The 18,681-nt window shown below is 71.5% G+C and overlaps 3 protein-coding genes across 3 annotated transcripts; 1 reads left to right on the top strand and 2 right to left on the bottom strand.

Annotated features, from left to right (window-relative positions):
- Positions 1–713: 713 nt before the first annotated feature.
- Positions 714–3,060, bottom strand: LOC308199548 (mitochondrial ubiquitin ligase activator of nfkb 1-A-like). Its single transcript, XM_080603890.1, has 5 exons — positions 2,950–3,060; positions 2,666–2,797; positions 2,457–2,544; positions 2,254–2,374; positions 714–2,098 (listed from the first exon to the last, which is right to left on the bottom strand). Exons 2-5 carry the CDS (start codon positions 2,774–2,776, stop codon positions 1,399–1,401), a joined length of 1,020 nt encoding a protein of 339 aa, XP_080460016.1. The 5' UTR covers positions 2,777–2,797; positions 2,950–3,060; the 3' UTR covers positions 714–1,398.
- An 801-nt stretch (positions 3,061–3,861) lies between these two features.
- ECE2 (endothelin converting enzyme 2) lies at positions 3,862–10,971 on the bottom strand (the record flags this gene model as incomplete). The annotated part of the gene is made up of 19 exons (XM_080603846.1): positions 10,597–10,971; positions 9,349–9,435; positions 8,767–8,911; positions 8,376–8,591; positions 8,141–8,265; positions 7,881–8,027; positions 7,730–7,795; positions 7,420–7,608; positions 7,075–7,217; positions 6,845–6,959; positions 6,465–6,575; positions 6,118–6,216; positions 5,948–6,025; positions 5,686–5,789; positions 5,502–5,612; positions 5,284–5,351; positions 4,365–4,555; positions 4,186–4,281; positions 3,862–4,038 (listed from the first exon to the last, which is right to left on the bottom strand). Exons 1-19 carry the CDS (start codon positions 10,636–10,638, stop codon positions 3,862–3,864), a joined length of 2,310 nt encoding a protein of 769 aa, XP_080459972.1. The 5' UTR covers positions 10,639–10,971.
- A 515-nt stretch (positions 10,972–11,486) lies between these two features.
- PSMD2 (proteasome 26S subunit ubiquitin receptor, non-ATPase 2) lies at positions 11,487–17,854 on the top strand. The gene is made up of 21 exons (XM_080603821.1): positions 11,487–11,671; positions 12,019–12,075; positions 12,176–12,340; positions 12,479–12,600; positions 12,818–13,042; positions 13,134–13,292; positions 13,591–13,735; positions 13,917–13,977; positions 14,224–14,370; positions 14,566–14,672; positions 15,015–15,142; positions 15,220–15,307; positions 15,593–15,755; positions 15,836–15,937; positions 16,022–16,167; positions 16,347–16,430; positions 16,596–16,764; positions 16,870–16,964; positions 17,125–17,251; positions 17,351–17,469; positions 17,555–17,854. The coding sequence occupies exons 1-21, from the start codon at positions 11,537–11,539 to the stop codon at positions 17,735–17,737; spliced, it is 2,727 nt and encodes a 908-aa protein (XP_080459947.1). The 5' UTR covers positions 11,487–11,536; the 3' UTR covers positions 17,738–17,854.
- Positions 17,855–18,681: the final 827 nt, after the last annotated feature.

Here is an 18,681-nt window from a genome sequence, read left to right as displayed (position 1 = left end):
GGGGGGCAGGGGGACGTCAGCCTGGTGCTGTCCCAGGGGAGGTGGCCGTGGGCCCCCCCCCGGCGGCCCAGCCCCAGGGCAGGAGCAGAGCAGCCTGCGGGCGCACGGGCACCTCGCGGCCCGCTCGTGCCAGCAGCTCTTGGCACGCGGGGAGCGCGTTCCTGGCAGCCCGGCCCTGTGCCAGCTGGTATTTATCCCCTTCCCGAAATCCCTCCTGCTGCGGGGGGGATGCCCGGCTGCGCGGGGGGGGGACCCGCTCCCCGCTGCTCACTCTGCGGCGCCACGCTGCCGCGGGGAGGGGGGGGACCCCCTCGTCCCACCCCAAAAATGCCCGCGGGTCCCAGGGGTGCTCTGGGGGCGCCGCGGTTGGCAGCGGGGACGCCGCCACGGTGGCACCTCTGCCCCGAGCACGTGCCCGGCCCCAAACCGATGGGGAACGGATGCTGCGGGGAGGGGGGCACAACACCCCCACCCCAAAACCTGGGCATCCCAAAGCTGCCGGAGCCGGGAGAGCCTGCGGGTTGCCCGGGCAACCGCAGGCAGGATGGGGGGGGTGCAGGGTGAAAGTTGCCATGGAGACCGAGAGCAGCATCGCCACGGTAACGGCACCCATCCGTCCCGCACCCCGGGGTGCTGGGGGCACCCTGCCCTGAGGCGGCGGGGGCAGCTCCCGGCCCCGTGTTGGCGGCGCGAAGGAAGACGCGAGGCTGGGCTCGGCTCCTCGGCTTTATCAGCGATCGGCCGCGGGGCCGGGCACCGGGGGGGGTGCGCGGGGCTCGGCGGGTGCTGGGGGCACGGGCAGGGTGCCCCCGTCCCCCCCCTCCTGGGTGCCAGAGCAGCTGGTGAAGGGGGTGCCTGTCCCCAGACAGCCCGCTTACGGGGTGCAGGCGTGAGGTAGGGGGACGCTGGCACCCAGGTGCAGCACGGCGCTGGCTCCGGGGGGTGTGTGGGGGGGTTCTGCCCGGCCCCTGCCGTCCCCAGCTGTGCCCCGCTGGCCCTGGGATCTCGCCCCCAGCCCTGTTCTCTCCACAAAGCCACGCGCTGGAAAAGCAACGCAAGGAAAAAAAGCCACATGCCTTCTGGGGGGGGCGGGGGGGGGGGGTGTCAGGGCTCAGAAACAGGCCCAGAGGGTGCAGAGGACTCCTTACATTAGGCACCAGAAGTACGTTGCCCCCGCCCACTCACGTTAAGGGGGGGGGGGTCCTTTGGCAGACAAACAGGATGGGGGGGGGGCTGTAGGTTCCCCCAGAACAGACGGGGGCACGCTGGGACCCGTCCCCCCCCAGCAGGAACCACACAGCCGCGTGCTGGTGGACCCCTGAGGTTCCCCCAGGCTCGGGGCTGGGCTCGGTTGGCGCTGCCCCTCCCTGTGCCCCCCCCCCACCCCAAAAGGCGCCCTCAGGCCTGGTAGAGGGGCACCACGCGGTCGATGGGGCCCCGGCAGATGGGGCAGAGGCGGCTGGGCAAGGCCTGGAAGCAGCGGAAGCAGCAGCAGATGTGGCCGCAGCCCAGCAGGACGCACTCGCGGGGCCGGCTGAGGCAGACCACGCACGAGTCCTCCAGGCCTCCGGCCTCGGCCTCCTCCTCGCCCTCGGGCTCCTTGTCCTCGGGCTCCGGCTTGAGGCGCGCCTGGCGGAGGGCCCGGCACACGGCGTGGAGGAGGACGGCCAGCCCCAGCGCCGCGCACAGCGCCGCCGCCCCCTTCCAGAAGCCGCTGGCCGCCTCCAGCTCCGCCAGCACCGCCTGCCAGTCCCCCAGGCACAAGAAATACTCGCCCTCGCGGGCCGGCGGCTGGAGGTGCAGCGAGCCGTCGGGGTGCAGGGCCAGCTCCCCGATGCCCGTCAGCGCGGCCCCCACCCGCAGCATCTCCTCGGTCTCCAGGATGCCCTTGGGCTTCTCCCCGCTCAGGTAGTGGCCCAGCAGGTCGCGGAAGCCGTGGGCCGGCTGCTGGAAGCGCTCGTACACCGTCTCCAGGGGCAGGCGGACGGCTCGCAGCGGGCTCTCCACGCTCACCTGCGTCACCGCCTCGGCGTCCGGCGAGGCCAGCAAGAAGGGGACGGTGTAGACCTGCTCCGAGAGCACCCGCTCGCTCTCGGTCCTGCAAGCGGAGAGCACGGCGCTGAGACGCGGGGGACGCGAAGGAGCCCCGAGCTGCTGGGGTTGAACCGAGAGCCTCTCGCGTGGCCCCCCAGAGGGTGGGGGTGTGGACCCGTCGGTGCGAGCCCACCCCTGCCGTCCTTTCCCATCGCTCACCAGCTCCGCGCCAAGCTGTTCCAGATCAGCCGGTGCTCCTTGAGAAGCAGCTTCTGGATCACGCCCTGCATCCCCCGGTGGTACTGGCTGGACAGCGCCGCCTTGGCTGGCAGCACGATGCCTGGGGACGAAGGGACACGTCGCAGCCCGGGGAAGGGGAGCCTGGCCCCCGTCCCCGGTGTATGCCCACGGGGCCTCCTCACCTTCCAGGGCAACGTAGGGCAGGCACTTCCCGTCGGCGGCGGACGCCAGCGCTGCTAAATCATCGTCCACCTGCAGCTTCGGGGCCTCCTGGGAGAGCAGGGACGGGCCGTGAGCCCCGCGGGGCCGCGCAGGATGCGGCCTGCCTGAGCCCGGCCACGGTGCCGCGGCCGGCAGCCGGGCCGGGGGTGGCACGGAGGCACGGGGCTACCTGCACGCGCGCCGCCACGCCGGCCTTCCTCCGGTACAGGTAGTAGAAGAGCCCCGAGAAGGCGAGGCTGGAGCCCAGGCACAGCAGCTCCACGGGCGTCACCGGCTCCATGGCGCCGGGCTCGGCCGGTGCCTGCCAGGGGAGAGCGGGGCTGGGCCCGGGGGCCTCACCGGGGCCTAGCGCCCGGTGCCCCCCGTTCCAGGCCCGGCGCCCCCGGCCCGGCCTCGCCGCCCCTCGTCCCGGCTCCCCCCCGCCCCCCGCTGGGCCCCGCCGCCCCCGCTCACCCCAGCCCGGCCCCGCCGCCCCCCGCGCCCCCGAGGCCGGCCGGCGGCGCCCAGGCCCCGGTCCGCGGCCGCCGCGCGGTGCCTGCTGGGAAATGCAGTGCGGGCCCTATAGCGGGGCGTTAGGACAGGCGGGGCGCAGAACTACATCTCCCGGCATCCCTCGCGCCGGGCTGCAACCGGGAAGGTGCCGCCAGGACTACAAATCCCGGCGGGCTTTGCGGCACGGGCCCGGTACCGGATACCGGTGGGGGGGGGGCCGAGCACCGGTGTCCCGGCCATGGAGGCCCTGAGGCGGGCGGGGGCCGGGCCGCGGTCCCTTGGGGTCCCCGCTCCCGGTCTCCGGGTCTCCACAGCCCGGTCTTCGCACCCCAGGGCCCGTGCCCCGGTGCCGTCCCGCAGCCCCCGTCCCCGCCCGTTCCCCTCCCTCCCGGTCCTTCAGCCCCCCCCCCCCGGTGCCGTCATGAAGGAGGCGGAGGCGGCGGCTCGGTGGAAGCTGCTTTAATCGTTCCGTGAAGCCAGCGGCGGGCACCGGGCACCGGGCTCCCCCCGCTCCCCCCCCGGCCCCAGCAAGCGGGCACCGGGCTGCGGGACGGGGGGGGGCGAGGGGAGACCGGAGCCGGGCAGCCCCCGGCCCACACCGGCACCGGGGGGCAGAGTGGGGGGCTCGGCTCCGGTGCCCCCCGTGGGGTCGTGGGGGGCACCGCGGCCTCTCCGCCCCCCCCAGTCCCATCCCCGGGGGGCCCCGTGCTGGGCACCGGAGAGGAGCCGGGGGGCGCGGGGAGCGGTGGGCGTGCGGGGGGGGGGGGGGCTCACGGTGGCCCCGTGGGCACCCGGTGAGGGTCGGGGGGCGGGTGGTGGGTTACAGCCGGGCACGGTGCCCTCCGTCCCCGTCCCCGCAGGCTGTCCCGGTGGCTACCACACCTCGCAGTGCCGGCCGGGGTTCATGGGCGAGCCCAGCGGGCAGCCGAAGTGCTCCACGAAGTCCCGGGAGTTGCTGAGGGTGCCGATGACGCGGTACTTGTCGGGGCTGTGCGGGTCGGTCACCAGCCCCTCGTGGGAGCTCTCGGGCGTCCGCACCGAGCACCACACCTGGGGGAGCGGGAGCGGCCGGGGGGATCGCGGGGAGGGAGCCCGCCCTCGCCCCAACACCGGGCCACGGCTCCGGCCCCGTAGGCGGGATGGGGACCAGCGGGGTGGCACCCGGGGGCTGGGAGGGGAAGGCCCCCAGCACCGTACCTGCGCGAAGCCCACGAAGAAGAGCTGGTGGTTGGTGAGCCCCAGGGCCGGCAGGCGCTTCTCGTCCCCGTTCTTCTGCAGCCACGACTTGTACGCCTGCGGGAGGAGGCACCGTGAAGCCCCACGGCGGACACGCGCACACCCACGAGGCTGCGCGCGCCCCGGGAGCCCCGACCCACGTTGTAGGCTGCCTTCAGGCCGCCGTTGTCGGCGATGTTCTCGCCCAGCGTCTGGCGGCCGTTGACCTTCTCGCGGTGCACGGTGTAGCGGCCGTACTGCTCCGTCATGCACGCCGTCCGGTTCTTGAAGGCCTCCAGCGAGGAGTTCTGCCACCAGGGCCGCAGGTTGCCTTCCTTGTCGTACTCCCGGCCTGCGGGACCGAGCCGTGGGGCAGCGGGACCGGGGGATGCTGTTCCCCCCCCCCCCCCCTCACAGAGCCCACGCTGCGGGGTCCCCAAACCGGGCACTGCCGAGCACCGTGGGGACGCCTGGGGGACTTCAGGGGACCTGGAGCACCCTGGGGAGAAGGCGTCCCCCAGCTCCTGCTCCAGGTGGTCTCTGTCCCGGGGCTCAGCCATGTTTTTGTGTCGTCCCCCCCGGTGTCCCCTGCTGTCCCCGTGACCCCAAATTCCCCCGTTTTCCCCCAGCTCAACCCCGCTGGCTCCGGTGAGAGGCGCAAAGCAGAGCGGATGTGAGAGGGACCCGTCCCCTGCCCCAGGAGGAGGAGGAGGAGGAGGAGGAGGAGGAGGAAGAGGAGGAGGCGGCGGGGGGGCCGCAGGGGGGGGGGGCCCGAGCTGCAGCCACCGTGTCCTCACCAAGCGGATGGAGCGAAAGCTGCACAGAGAAGCCGGGGGGAGGAATCGGCGGGTGCCACCTGGGGAGACAGGACATAGAAGGGGAAGCCAGCCAGCCGGGGGGGGGGGGTGGCCGCGGCCACGAGCACGCACGATGCGATGGATGGCGAAGCACCCCCCCCCCCCCCCCCCGCGGCACCCCTTCCCCACACCGAGGGCACGGGGGCGGGCGGGGGTCTCGGGGGGGCAGGGGGACGGGAAGGCTATGGGGGGGGTCGGGGCGGCGCTGCCCGCGGGCTCTCACCTTGGTCGTCGAAGGCGTGGGTCAGCTCGTGGCCCATCACCACGCCGATGCCGCCGAAATTGAGGGCTCTGCGGGGCGGCGGGGCAGAGCCGGGTGAGCGCAGAGGGATCACGGCATCGCCCCCCCCTCCCCGTCCCGGGCAGCCCGGGGTCGGGATCGCCTGCCCGTGTCCCCTCCCGTCCCCCACCTCCACCCCCCCAGCCCCGCGCCGGGCTCACTTGGGGTGGCTGCGGGCGTAGAAGGGAGCCTGCAGGATGCCGGCGGGGAAGACGATGCCGTTCTTGGTGGGCAGGTAGTAGGCGTTGACGGTCTGCGGGGTCATGCTCCACCTGGGGGGACAGCGCACGGGCAGGGACAGGTCACCTCTCCCCCGTGCCTCCCAGAGCCCCCCCACTCCCTTACTGGTCCCGGTTGGGGGGCTTGCGCAGCTGGTCGGCCATCACCTTGGCGGAGAAGTTGTAGAAGTTGAGCATGTTCTGGAAGAAGGAGTCCTCGGAGACCTCGTACTGGTGGGGGAGAGGCTGGGTGAGGACGGGTCCGGCCACGCAGGGTTTTGGGGCGGCTCCGTTTTGTGCCCTGTCCCCGTCCCCCCGCTGTCATCCCACCAGGGGACCTCCAGGGCTCGGTGCGAGCAGGGCAGACCCCCCCCCCGCGAGCCCCCTACCCCGTCATAGACGTCGTCCAGCTCCTTGTTGTCCAGGATGAAGTCCGGGAAGCCGATCATGTCATAGATGGCATCCGCCTGCGTGGGGAGAGGTCCTGGGGGGTGAGATGAGGCCAGAAAATGCCCGGGGGGGTGTCGCCCAACCACCCGCCCCCCCACCCCGGGGGCACCTTCTCTTTCGCCGCCTGCCGGGTCGTCTCATCCATCCAGTCCAGCTGGTCCAGGGACCCCTCAAAAGCTGTCCGGATCTCGCTGATCATCTCCTCGGCCTGGGGACAGGGACAGTGGGGGGGGGGGACATGCACCCTGTCAGCTCCCTGCCACGTCACCCCGTGCCCGCCCCGTGCCACCCCTCGGTGCCCATCGTACAGGGACGGCTCGGGCAGGATGTGACCACGGGCGGGCCCCCCCTAACCCCAACCCCAGGGGTCCCATTTCACCGTCACCGGGCTCTGGGGGGGGGGGGGGAACTGGGAGTGACGGGGGGGGGGGACGGGGGGGTGGGCTGTGTCCTCACGATGGCCTTGCTGTCCCGGTCGAAGGTGGCTTTGACGAAGAGGGAGCCCAGGGCGAAGCCCAGCGTGTCGTCCGTGTTGGAGATGCAGGTTTGCCAGCGGGGCGTGCAGGACTGCGGGGGTGAGACGGGAGCCCCTGAGACCCCCGGGGCAGCCCCAGCCCCCTCCCCCTGCTCCATCCCTGCCCCCCAGGCTGTGGGGAAACACCCAGCAGTGACCCCCCCACCCCCCCCCCACCCCAAAAAACAGCCCCCAAATCCTCCTGCAGCATCCGGGGCTCAGCACCCCAAGGGCGCCCCAAGGGCAGAGGCGCTCCGGCTGCCCCTGCGCTGCTGTGGGTGGCGGTGGGGTGGTCCTGGAGACCCCCCGCCCCCCCAGTTACCTTCCTGGTGCCGTAGAGCGTCTCCAGCAGCCTCTCCTGGGCCGTCTCGAAGCGCTGGTCCAGGCTGGAGGCCGTTTTCTGCACCAGGTTCCAGATCAGGTAGTTGTTCAGGACGCTGCGGGGGCAGAGGGGTGCTGCGCCTTGCCATGGGACCGGCACCGGGGGGTGGGGGTGCCCGGTGCCCCCGCCGAGGGTTCAGCCCCAAAGGGGAGCCACCGCGGGGGTCTCACCTCTTGTCGGTGCCGTTGATGAGGTCGGAGACCTGCTGGAGGTAGGCGTCCCCGTACACCACCACGGGCTCCGTCTCGGCCAGCTCCAGCGGGGCCAGGGAGTAGGAGAGGTAATCCAGCCAGTCGATGGCGGGGGCGAGGACCTGGGGGACACGGGGACGCGGCGCCCGGGCGCTTGGCACGGCTCCGCACCACCCTGCCCCGACGTCCCCAGCTCCCTCGGCACCCCAGATCCCTGCCCTGCCCCAAAGCTCCTTCCCCGCGGCTCCCAAGGCTGCAGCACAGGGAGGGGGCCCGGAGGGGTCCCCAGAAGGGGTTTTTTCCCGGTGGGGCAGCTGTGCCCACCTGCAGCTCGGCGATGCTCATCTTGTGGTAGATCTTCTCGTCGTCCCGCCGCTCAGCCTGGGGCACGGTGATGTTGGCCAGCAGGGTCTCGAAGTCCAGCACCTGCTGCATCTGCAGCCGGGTGGGCTCCTTGGCCCCCCCCAGCAGCGTGCCCAGCTCCACCATGTAGTCCAGGTAGGCGGCCAGGACCTGGCGGGACCCCCGGCGGCTGGCTCAGTCCCGTCTGCGGGACGCCCCCCACCCACGGGTCCCGGCCTGGCCCCCCCCCCCCACGGCACCAGCTACCGGGGGGGGCTCTCGCTCCTCTCACCCGCTCGTTGGCCGTCCTGTTCAGGTAGTAATCCCGGGAGGGGAGGAAAAGCCCCGACTGGTCCACCTGGGAGGGGGCACAGAGGGGCGATATGGGCAGCCCGGTGCCCCCCGGTGCCCCCCGGTGCCCCCCCCTCCCGCCGGTGCCCCACCTGGATGACGTTGCTGTTGGAGCTCTTGGAGTCGGCACCCACGTACACCGTGAAGAAGGGGGTCGCCCGGTACGTGCCCGACACCACCTTGAGCACCTCCATGAAGCCGCTCTGGTTCCACGAGCCCGTGACGTTCCAGCCGCCGATCTGCCCGCGAGCGGCCCCCCGGGGGGGGGGGGGGGGGGGCATCCGTCACCCAGCTGGGTGGGGCACGGGACGGGGACACGTTGCCGCAGCCCGGTGGTCCGCGTGCCGCCCACCTTGTCGATGAGCTCCACGAGGGGCTGTGCGCCCAGCTCCTCGATGCGCTGCTCCTTGAGGCAGGACAGGTAGTAGCGCTGCGTCTTCCTCTCCGCCTCGCTGCTCGAGTTGAAGCTGGCGTTCTCTGTGTGTGTGTGGGGGGGGGCTGCGGCTCAGCCCCGGGGGGGCTCCGCCCGTCATGCACCCAGGGGTGTCCCCCCCCCAGCCTCGGTGTCCCCGCCGGCGCCCACCCACCTAGGAGGTGCTTCATGATGGCCTGGTTCTGGTCCCAGATGCTGTTGAAGGTGCTCCACTTGGAGCGCCCGGTGGGCAGCGGGTTCCTCCTGATCCAGCCCCCGCAGGAGTACTGGTAGAAGTCCTGGCACGGGTCCGTGGCCGGGTCCAGGGCCTCCAGGATCTTGCTGGCCACCCGGACGCAGGCGTCCGTCAGGCACGTGCTGCGAGAGGGATCTGGCAGGGACGGCAGGCTGTGCGCGGGGGGGGGGAAACCGAGGCACGCCGCGGGGCCAGGCCCCGAGCGCCCGCCGGGGGTGGGCAGAGCACCCGGGGACGTGTGCGTGCGTGTGCCCCAATCCTGCCGTTCCCGGGGGCACGGGGTTGGGGGGGACACGCACGCTGCCCCTACCTCTGCTGTACTGCACGGCCAGCGCAACGACGGCGGCGCCGAGCAGCAGGGCCAGGGTGACGGCGACGGCGCTGAGCGCCAGCTCCAGCGGGCTGCGCGACGCCAGGCGGCTCAGCAGCGGCCCCGGCCCCTTCCGAAACCCCACCTGGGCAGGAGGCAGGGTCCCAAATCGCATCTGTGTCCCCCCTCCACACACCCCCCACCCCTTCCCCCTACAGCCCCTGGGTGCCCCGGCTGGGCTGGGCGGCGTGGGGATGAGTTTGGGACCGAGCTGGGGACCGCGCTGGGACCCCCTGGGAGGGGTCACCCCATAGCTGGAGCATCCCCGGGGTGGGGTGGGGGGGGTGGGGGGGTCAGGGCGCCAGCCCCCAAAGCTGCCGGGAAGGAATCTGGCCCAGGAGCTCTCTCTGCCGCATTTTGGCCGTGTCCCAGCACATCCCCGGGGGCTGCCTCTCAGTTCCCAACCCCAGCTCCCGCTGCCCCCCCCCCCCCCCCCCCCCCCGGCTGCGGGCAGGTTGGGGCTGCGGGAAATGGGGGGGGGGGGGGGGACAGGAGGGGATTTGGGGGGGGGTCCGGGCTCACCTCCACGCTGTCGGGAGAGGCGCTGCCGTCCCCCGCGGGCTCCGGCGCCTCGTCCTCCTGCAGCGTGGCGCGCTTGTAGTCGGGCATCTGCCGGGGCACAGAGCGGGCTGGGGGGGGCCCGGGGGGGGTGGCCGAGCCCCCCCCTCACCCCCTCCGCCTCTCACAGCGAGGGCTGGTGCCCGCTCGGGGGGGGCGCTGGGGCCTCCCTCGGAGGCTCAGCCCGGGGCTCCCCCCTGGGAAGCTGCCCCCCACCCCCCCGGAGCCATTGGGAAGGTGAGGCTGGGTGCTGCGGGGGGGGGGACACGGGGGGGGGGCCAGAGCATCCCTCCGCGTCGCCATGGCAGCCGCGGCATCAGCCAGGTGCCACGGAGACGTGGTCCTCGTCACCAGGCAACCGCTGGCTCTGCTCTGCCCCTCCCCCTCTCCTCGCCCCCCCCGCCCCCCCCCCAAAGCCTGGAACTTTCCATGCAGATGTGCATTGGGGTGACACATCTGGGAGCCCCCCCCCCCCCCGGTACCCCAACCCGGCCCCCGCGGTGCTCGGGGCAAACGGGAGAGCCCGGGGCAGGGCGGGCGGTGCTGCGGGGGGACGGGGGCTCCACGGGGTGGGGGGCAGCCGGGGGGGGGGGGGGGCAGGACCCCCTGTCCAGGGCCTGGGGGGGCTGCCGAGGACCCAGCCGGGAGGGGGGGGGGGCACGGAGCTGAGCCGGCAGAAGCCGGGTGCTTGGGTGGGAGAGCGCCCGGTGCCATCGGTAGGCTTCAGAGTTAACGCCCCGGTGGGTTATCTGCAGCGGGGGGGGGGGGCGTGAGGGGAGGCGGGGGCTGGCCCCCAGGGTCCCCAACCCGCCCTCGTCCCCTTGTCACCGCTGTTACCCCCCCCCCCCCGGCACCTGCTGGCACCTCCTGGCACCCCAATTTGGGGTCGGACCCCTCCCCGCCCCCCCCCCCCCCCGGGGCTGGCTCTGGGGGCACCCCCCCGCAGCACCCCCACACCCCGGTGGGCTCCGTGCCCCGGTGGAGCGGGGGGGGGGGGCTACCCAGGACCCCCCGCCCGACCCCAGGCGGCGGCTGCCGGGGGGGGGGGATCCCCTTGTCCCCCCCCATCCCTGCTGCCACGGGGAGGGGCTGCCCAGCCCCCCGCAGCCCCCCGCAGCCCCCCCATCTCCCGGGGCTGCCCTGCACCGGCTCCCTCCGTATGCCGCCCCCCCCCCCCTCCGGTCCCTGCCGCCCCCCCGGGCCCCCACTCACGGCGTGGCCGAGCTCCTGCAGGGCCACGTTCATCCTGGCCATCCCGGGCCGCCTCCCGCCTTAGCTCCGCTCCCCGCCCGGGCAGCGCCGGGCCCCCGCAGCGCCGCCTGCCTCCGCCATGGCGGCACCGGCACCGGCACCGGCACCGGCACCGGGACCGGGAGCGGGATCGGGCAGGGATGGATGGATGGGTGGATGGAGACCCCGCGATGGCGGGGGGGGGGGTGGCGGGTACCGGCGGGGCACCGCCCGTAGGCACCGGGGGCGCGGCTGGAGCCGGTGGTACCGTGGGGGGGGGGGGGGGGGTTGGAACGGGGGCACCGGGGGCGCAGCCCGGTCTCAGCGCTCCGCTCCTCCCCGCCCGGCCCCGGCGCCAAGGTGACCGCGGGGGGCCGCGCCCGCCGTGCGCACGGGCGGAGCCCCGGCACCGGGACCCGACACCGGCACCGGGAGCTGACACCGGCACCGGGACCTGACACCGCCACGGGCCCCGGGACCCGACGCCGGGCTCCCACCCGGGCACCGCCCCGTTGGTGCTGCACCTCCCGGCCCCCCCCCGGTACCGGGGGACGCGCACCGGCCCCGGTGGCTGCAAGCAGCGCCCCGCCGCCGCCGCAGCGCCGCTCCGCCACCGGCCGCTCCACGGGGCCGCGGCGTGCCCCTGCCTCCACGGCGCCCCCCGGTCCCGTTACCCCCCCCGGTCCCGGTGCCCCCCCCCCCCCGCCCCGGTGCCGGTACACGCGAGGGGCGTGGCCACCGCGCTAAGCCCCGCCCACTCCCGCCCCCTAACCACGCCCACCTCCCCCGCCCCGCCCCCCGTCGCGCGGCGGTGACGTCTCGCCGGCGGCGCGCGCTGATTGGCGGAGGGCGGCGGGGCCTGGCGCAGGCGCAGGCGCGGCGGCGGGGGCCGGGTGCGCGGCGGCGGCGGCGGAGCGGGGCCATGGAGGCGGGCGGCGGCGGCGGGCAGAGCCGGGTGCAGGGCGGGCCCGGCTCGGGCGGCGACGAGAAACCCGCGCCGCCGTGGGGCAGGGAGCGGCGGGAGCAGCCGCCGGGGCCCGAGAAGGAGCAGGAGCTGGTGGGCGCGGGGCCGCGCTGAGTCACGGCGGGGGGGCGGCGGCGGCACCGGGCGGGCGGGCGGGGAGGGGGGGGGGGCTCTGAGGGTACCGGAGGGGCGTGACGTCGCCGGGAGGTGGTGACGTCACCGACGAGTGATGACGTCACCGAGGGGTGATGACGACCCCCCCCACCCCTGCCCCGCGGGGGCGTCAGCGGGGGGCTCCCGGCGGTGTGTGTGAGGGGGGGGTGACGTCACTTCGGGGCTCCCCGCGTGACGTCACGGCGGGTGACGTCATGGGGGTGACATCACGGGGTGCCCCCCCCGGCCCCACACGGCCCTCACCCCTCTGTCCCCCCCCCCCGCAGTCGGAGGAGGACAAGCAGCTGCAGGACGAGCTGGAGATGCTGGTGGAGCGCCTGGGGGTGAGTGCCCGCCGTGGGGCCGCCCGGCCCCAATCTTGGGGGATCTGACCCCAAAACCGGCCCCCAAACCGGCCCCCTGACGGGCCGCTTCCCCCCACAGGAGAAGGACACGTCCCTGTACCGCCCCGCCCTGGAGGAGCTGCGCCGGCAGATCCGCTCGTCCACCACCTCCATGACGTCCGTCCCCAAGCCCCTCAAGTTCCTGCGGCCGCACTACGGCAAGCTGAAGGAGATCTACGAGAGCATGGCGCCGGGGGAGAACAAGGTGAGCGCTCCCGCCCCGCCGTCCCGTGCCTCCGCCCCCTGCCATGGCCGGTGCGTGCTCAGGGAGGGCACTGTGCTCCTGGGCTGCCCTCATCTCCGGGGGTTCTGAAGCTCTGGCGCTCTCTCCGTCTCCCCCCAGCGCTTTGCAGCAGACATCATTTCTGTTCTGGCCATGACCATGAGCGGGGAGCGCGAGTGTCTGAAGTACCGGCTGGTGGGCTCCCAGGAGGAGCTGGCGTCGTGGGGGCACGAATACGTCAGGTGGGCCTGGCTGGGAGCGGGACCTGGGAAGGACGGAGGGCCTGAGGGGGGATTTCCCTGGGATTTCCCCAGCTGTGGCCCCTGCAGGAACACAAAGCCCCCTTAAACACCACGAAGCCCCCTTAAACACCACGCAGCCCCAGCTGTCTGTCAGCAGCTGCTCCGCGTCCCTGGGCCAAGCCGGATTTGTGGTGGTGACCTCCTTTTCTCCCCGCAGGCACCTGGCGGGGGAGGTGGCCAAGGAGTGGCAGGAGATCGACGAGGCGGACAAGGCCCAGCGGGACACGCTCCTCACCCTGGTCAAGGAGATCGTGCCCTACAACATGGCTCACAACGCGGAGCACGAGGCCTGTGACCTGCTGATGGAGATCGAGCAGATGGACATGCTGGAGAAGTACATCGACGACAACGCCTACTCCAAAGTGTGCCTCTACCTGACCAGGTGAGGGGCCGGCGTGGGTACGGTTCTCCCGGCCCTGCTGTCTTGACGGGTGGCTCACCCTCGTGTCCATCTGTCCGTCTCCTCCTCCAAGCTGTGTGAGCTACGTCCCGGAGCCTGAGAACTCCGCTCTCCTGCGCTGCGCCTTGGGCATCTTCCGCAAGTTCAGCCGGTACCCCGAAGCGCTGCGCCTGGCCCTGATGCTCAATGACGTGGAGCTGGTGGAGGACATCTTCACCTCCTGCAAGGACGTGTAAGCGGAGATTGAAATTTCCTGCCCTCCTGGGGCCATAGCACGGTGCGGTGGGGGTGCAGCTCCCCGTCCAGACGGATCTGGGTTGGATCCTGCCTCTGCCGAACGTTTCTGGGGGCTTGAGTGGAGACTTTTGTCCCTAAAGTCAGGATGGGCAGGAGCAGATCATCTCTGGGCTGCTGTCGTGTGCCCCCAGAGGAGGGTGGGCGGGGGTGGGTGCCTGCTGTTTGGTCAGCCTGTCTTTGTGGCGGGGCTGGCTGGGGTCTGGGCGCTTGCGAAGCCTCTCCCCTCCGTGCAGGGTTGTCCAGAAGCAGATGGCCTTCATGCTGGGCCGCCACGGGGTCTTCCTGGAGCTCAACGAGGATGTGGAGGAGTATGAGGACCTGACGGAGATCATGTCCAACGTTCAGCTCAACAGCAACTTCCTGGCCTTGGCCAGAGAGGTGGGCGGCTGGCTGGGGAAAGAGCCCCGGGGCTGCCCCAAGCTGGGGGCTCCGGGGCAAGAGCTGGGAAGAGATCCTCTGTCCCCTCGAGGCCAGGCAGCACCTGGAGGGGCTGTCCTTGCGCAGCAGCTGCCTGCAGCGCGTGGGCGCGGAGGTAACCGCTTCTCCCCCGTCTCTGCAGCTGGATATCATGGAGCCCAAAGTGCCGGACGATATTTACAAAACCCACCTGGAAAATAACCGTAAGGGCTTGCGTCGCGGCCTCGCTTGGTCCTGGCTGGGGGGCGTTGCTGTGGGTCCTGGGGCAGGCAGGCAGCCCGCTGGGGACCTCTGGCCCGGCACGGAGCTGGCTCTGCTGCCCGCCGTGGGCTCAGGCTCCTCCTTCCCCATCGCTGGGGGACAGATCCTCGCCTGTGTGTGGCGTGGGACAGCTGCGCGGTGCGGCTGGGCTGCCCTGCTGCCTGGCTCACCCTGACGTCGCTCCCCAGGGTTCGGGGGCAGCGGCTCCCAAGTGGACTCGGCCCGGATGAATTTGGCCTCCTCCTTCGTGAACGGCTTCGTGAACGCTGCCTTCGGACAAGACAAGCTGCTGACAGACGACGGCAATAAATGGTTGTACAAGAACAAGGACCACGGTGAGAGAGGCGCCTGGGCAGGGGCTGGAGGTGCCCGGAGCCCTGGGGTTGTGACCCCGGTCCTTTTGGGGACCTGCTGAAAGCGGGGCCGTTGAGCACAGCTCCCGCGGGGCTGCCCCGTGCCCCTGGCCGCCTCCTGCCCAGGCAGGGCGCATCGACTGGGGGTGACGTGGGCTTTTCTCCCCTGGAACCCAGGGATGCTGAGTGCCGCGGCCTCGCTGGGCACCATACTGCTGTGGGATGTGGACGGGGGGCTCACGCAGATCGACAAGTACCTGTATTCCTCAGAGGATTACATCAAGGTGAGCGGTGCTGACCCCAGCCTGAGTTTTTTGGCCCCGTGGGGTGGGCTGTGTGCGCGTGGCTGCCCCTGGAGGGGCTGGGTGCCCGGCGTCCCAGGCCTTGGAGCAGCTCACAGCCGGGTTGAGGAGCTCCTGGGGAATCCCTGGAGCATTTTTGGGGTCCTTTTCTCGCAGAGCTGTGAGCTCAGTGCTGCTGAGCTGGCTCCGGCGTGGCGTTGCTCACTTGGTACCAGCTAGCCTACCCTGTGGGGAGGGTGTAACCCGTGGGGTGACGTTAGTCACTGCCTGACAGCAAGCTCCGTGCCATGGTGGCTGCTGCGTGACGGCGCCTCTGTCTTGCAGTCGGGAGCCCTCCTGGCCTGTGGCATCGTCAACTCAGGGGTCAGGAACGAGTGTGACCCTGCCCTGGCCCTCCTGTCCGACTACGTCCTCCACAACAGCAACACCATGCGGATCGGAGCCATTTTCGGGTAAGGGCCTGCCCCCAGCCCCGCTGGCTATATGGGCGCTGCGGCTCCCCCCTAACGCTCCTCCGGGCTCTCCGCAGCCTGGGGCTGGCCTACGCGGGCTCCAACCGCGAGGACGTCCTCACCTTGCTGCTGCCCGTGATGGGAGACTCCAAGTCCAGCATGGAGGTAGGGAGCGAAGCAGGGGGTGGGCGCGTGGGGTCCCGCTGCCCTGCCCGGTCCCCGACAGCTCCTGGGGATGCCGGGGCTGTCCCGCAGCCCGTCTGGGCTCCGCGTGTCCCTGCTTGGCGCTGTGCTGTGCCAAACCACGACCTTGTTTTCCCCTTCTGAGCCACTCACGTGATGTGGGAGGGTGGGAAGCCGTCAGGTCTCCAATATTCTAAATTTCTGGAGGGACCGAGGGTATTCTGTGCCCTCCCTGAGCGCACAGCATCTCCTCCTCTCCTTCTCCAGGTGGCTGGCGTGACCGCCCTGGCCTGCGGGATGATATCCGTGGGCTCCTGCAACGGGGACGTCACCTCGACCATCCTCCAGACCATCATGGAGAAATCGGAGACGGAACTGAAGGACACCTACGCCCGGTGGCTGCCGCTGGGCCTGGGCCTGAACCACCTGGGTAAGGGAGGGCAGCGCCAGCCGCCCCCAGCTCGAGCATGCCTCAGCCTCTGGGTTCTGACCCCCCGCGCTGCCCCGCAGGGAAAGGAGAGGCGATCGAGGCCATCCTGGCGGCGCTGGAGGTGGTGTCCGAACCCTTCCGCAGCTTCGCCAACACCCTGGTGGACATCTGCGCCTACGCGGGTGAGTTGGGCTGAGGGAGGCCGAGGGGAGCGGGTCCTGAGCCCTCCGTCCGCTGATCCCGGCCCGCCGCTCTCCCCCCCCAAGGCTCGGGGAACGTCCTGAAGGTGCAGCAGCTCCTGCACATCTGCAGCGAGCACTTTGACTCCAAGGAGAAGGAGGAGGACAAGGACAAGAAGGACAAGAAAGAGAAGGAGAAGAAAGAGAGCTCAGCCGACATGGGGGCTCACCAGGTGGGGGAATGCGGGGGCTGCCTCCGAGGGGTCCCTGGGCCCTTGTGGGATTGGAGCTGGGGGAAGGCAGCCCCCAGCTGGGTGCCCCGCTCCCCATGTCCAGCTGGGCTTGGGGGGAGCTGTAGGAACCTGGCTTTGGGGCTGGGTGCTGCCTGCGCTCAGCACTCGTGTCCCCACAGGGCGTAGCGGTGTTGGGCATCGCGCTTATCGCCATGGGCGAGGAAATCGGCGCTGAGATGGCCCTGCGCACCTTTGGTCACCTGGTGAGTGGCAGCGGGGGGACAACGCGGGGCTGGGCAGGGACCTGGGAATGGGAGGAGGGGTCTGGGGAAAGCAGAACACATCGCTGTAGGCCTCGGTTAGCTGGGCGGTGGGCACCCCGAGGTGCTGGGACCCAGGGTTTAGCACCCACCTTCCCTCCCCTGCAGCTGCGGTACGGGGAGCCCACCCTGCGCCGGGCCGTGCCCCTGGCCCTGGCGCTGATCTCGGTCTCCAACCCCCGGCTCAACATCCTCGACACCCTCAGCAAGTTCTCCCACGACGCTGACCCCGAGGTCTCCTACAACTCCATCTTTGCCATGGGCATGGTGGGCAGCGGTAAGCCCGGGGGACAGCCCGGGGCACCTGGGGGTCCTGGGCGGGGGGTGGGGGGGACACCACAGCCCTGTACCCTAATTTCTGCCCGTGCCCCCTGTTCTCCAGGTACCAACAATGCCCGGTTGGCTGCCATGCTGCGGCAGCTCGCCCAGTACCACGCCAAGGACCCCAACAACCTCTTCATGGTGCGGCTAGCCCAGGTGACGGCCCCACGCTTGGTGCTTTTCGGGGTGGGGGGAAGGGGCAGGTTGGGGTTACCCGCGGGGGGCGCAGGAGGCGGTGGTGGCCTCGGGGTGCCGCTGGCAGGGACCCTGGGAGTTGTCTCACTGCATCCCGACGTTGTTTTCTCTGCCCCGCCAGGGCCTGACCCACCTGGGCAAGGGGACGCTCACGCTGTGCCCCTACCACAGCGATCGGCAGCTCATGAGCCAGGTGGCCGTGGCGGGGCTGCTGACTGTCCTCGTTTCCTTCCTGGACGTGCGCAACAGTGAGTGCTGCGGGCTCGGGCACCCCGGGCACCCCTCTGCCCTGTGGGGTGGGTGCTGCTGGGTGCTGACCCCGCGCCCCTACCTCCGTCCCCTTCCAGTTATCCTGGGCAAATCCCACTACGTCCTCTACGGGCTCGTCGCTGCCATGCAGCCCCGCATGCTGGTCACCTTCGACGAGGAGCTGCGCCCTCTGCCCGTGTCGGTTCGTGTGGGACAGGTGAGGGGGCAGCCAGAGCTGGGGACGGGGTGCTGGGGGGGGCCCCGCGTGCGTCCCCTGCTCTTATCTCGCTTCTCCCTCGCAGGCTGTGGACGTGGTGGGCCAGGCGGGCAAGCCCAAAACCATCACCGGCTTCCAGACCCACACGACCCCGGTGCTGCTGGCGCACGGCGAGCGGGCAGAGCTGGCCACAGAGGAGCACGTGCCCGTCACCCCCATCCTCGAGGGCTTCGTCATCCTGCGCAAGAACCCCAACTACGACGTTTGAGCTGGGGCGGGGGGGGCTTGGGGGGGTGGGAAATAGGCGGTGTGGGGAGGGTAGGGGTAAAACTTTTTTTTTTTTTGTTACCGAGAGTTGAGGAAATAAAACTCTGTGGACACTCGTGCCGCTGTGTCATCCTGGTGCTCCACTCCCGGGGGGGGCGGCTTGGCTTTGCGCAATGCCCTGCGGGGCTGGGTGAGCCTGGGTGCTGCTGCCCCCGGGGTGCTCCTTCTCCCCGGGGCTGCAGGGGAGAAGCCCCTCCTGGATCCTAACCCCCCTTGTTCTGTTTTCCCAAACCCTGCCATTCTGTATCCCAAACTCCACAGTTCTGTTTTCCCAAACCCTGCCCTTCTGTTCCCAAATCTGTTCTGTTTTCCCAAACCCCGCTGTTCTGTTCCTAAATCTGTGTTCTGTTTTCCCAAACCCTGCCACTCTGTATCCTAAACCCCACAGTTCTGTTTTCCCAAACCCTGCCACTCTGTATCCTAAACCCCACAGTTCTGTTTTCCCAAACCCTGCCACTCTGTATCCTAGATCCCACTATTCTGTTTTCCCAAACCCCGCCGTTCCCTCTCCCAAACCCCACGGTTCTATTTTCCCAAACCCTGCCCTTCTCTTCCCAAACCTCCCCCCAGGGCGCTGCCCTGGGGGACCAGGAGAAGGGGTCGGGGGGGTGGGCTTTCCTAGCTCCTGGGGGAGAGCGAGCAGGGCGTGGGGGTGGGGGCCCCAGGGGCCGGTGCTGAGCGGGGCCCGGCTCCCGCGGCTCCCGCAGGTTCCCGCCGGCGCGCCGGGCGTGGCCCCGCGGTGGGCGTGGCCTCCAGACGGACCCGCCCACCGCTCCCTGCGCACCACGTGACGCCCCCCCTCCCCCCCCCCCATCACGTGCCTGGTGCGGCGGCGGCTTCAGCGGGCGGCGCGCCCCGCCCCCTCCCTCCCCTCCCTCCCCTCCC

Source organism: Anser brachyrhynchus (assembly GCF_964034855.1).
Source record: "Anser brachyrhynchus genome assembly, chromosome: 9".
Classification (NCBI taxonomy): Eukaryota; Metazoa; Chordata; class Aves; order Anseriformes; family Anatidae; genus Anser; species Anser brachyrhynchus.
This window is presented reverse-complemented; position numbering and strand designations above follow the sequence as displayed.

Excerpts from the sequence above, each read along its gene's own strand:
- PSMD2 (XM_080603821.1), top strand. The coding sequence starts at position 11,537 with ATGGAGGCGGGCGGCGGCGGCGGGCAGAGCCGGGTGCAGGGCGGGCCC. Across the intron at positions 14,371-14,565 it reads GTACAAGAACAAGGACCACG|GGATGCTGAGTGCCGCGGCC; the intron begins GTGAGAGAGGCG and ends CCTGGAACCCAG. Across the intron at positions 17,470-17,554 it reads TGTCGGTTCGTGTGGGACAG|GCTGTGGACGTGGTGGGCCA; the intron begins GTGAGGGGGCAG and ends TCTCCCTCGCAG.
- LOC308199548 (XM_080603890.1), bottom strand. The coding sequence starts at position 2,776 with ATGGAGCCGGTGACGCCCGTGGAGCTGCTGTGCCTGGGCTCCAGCCTC. Across the intron at positions 2,545-2,665 it reads GCGTGGCGGCGCGCGTGCAG|GAGGCCCCGAAGCTGCAGGT; the intron begins GTAGCCCCGTGC and ends CTGCTCTCCCAG. Across the intron at positions 2,099-2,253 it reads AACAGCTTGGCGCGGAGCTG|GACCGAGAGCGAGCGGGTGC; the intron begins GTGAGCGATGGG and ends CTCCGCTTGCAG.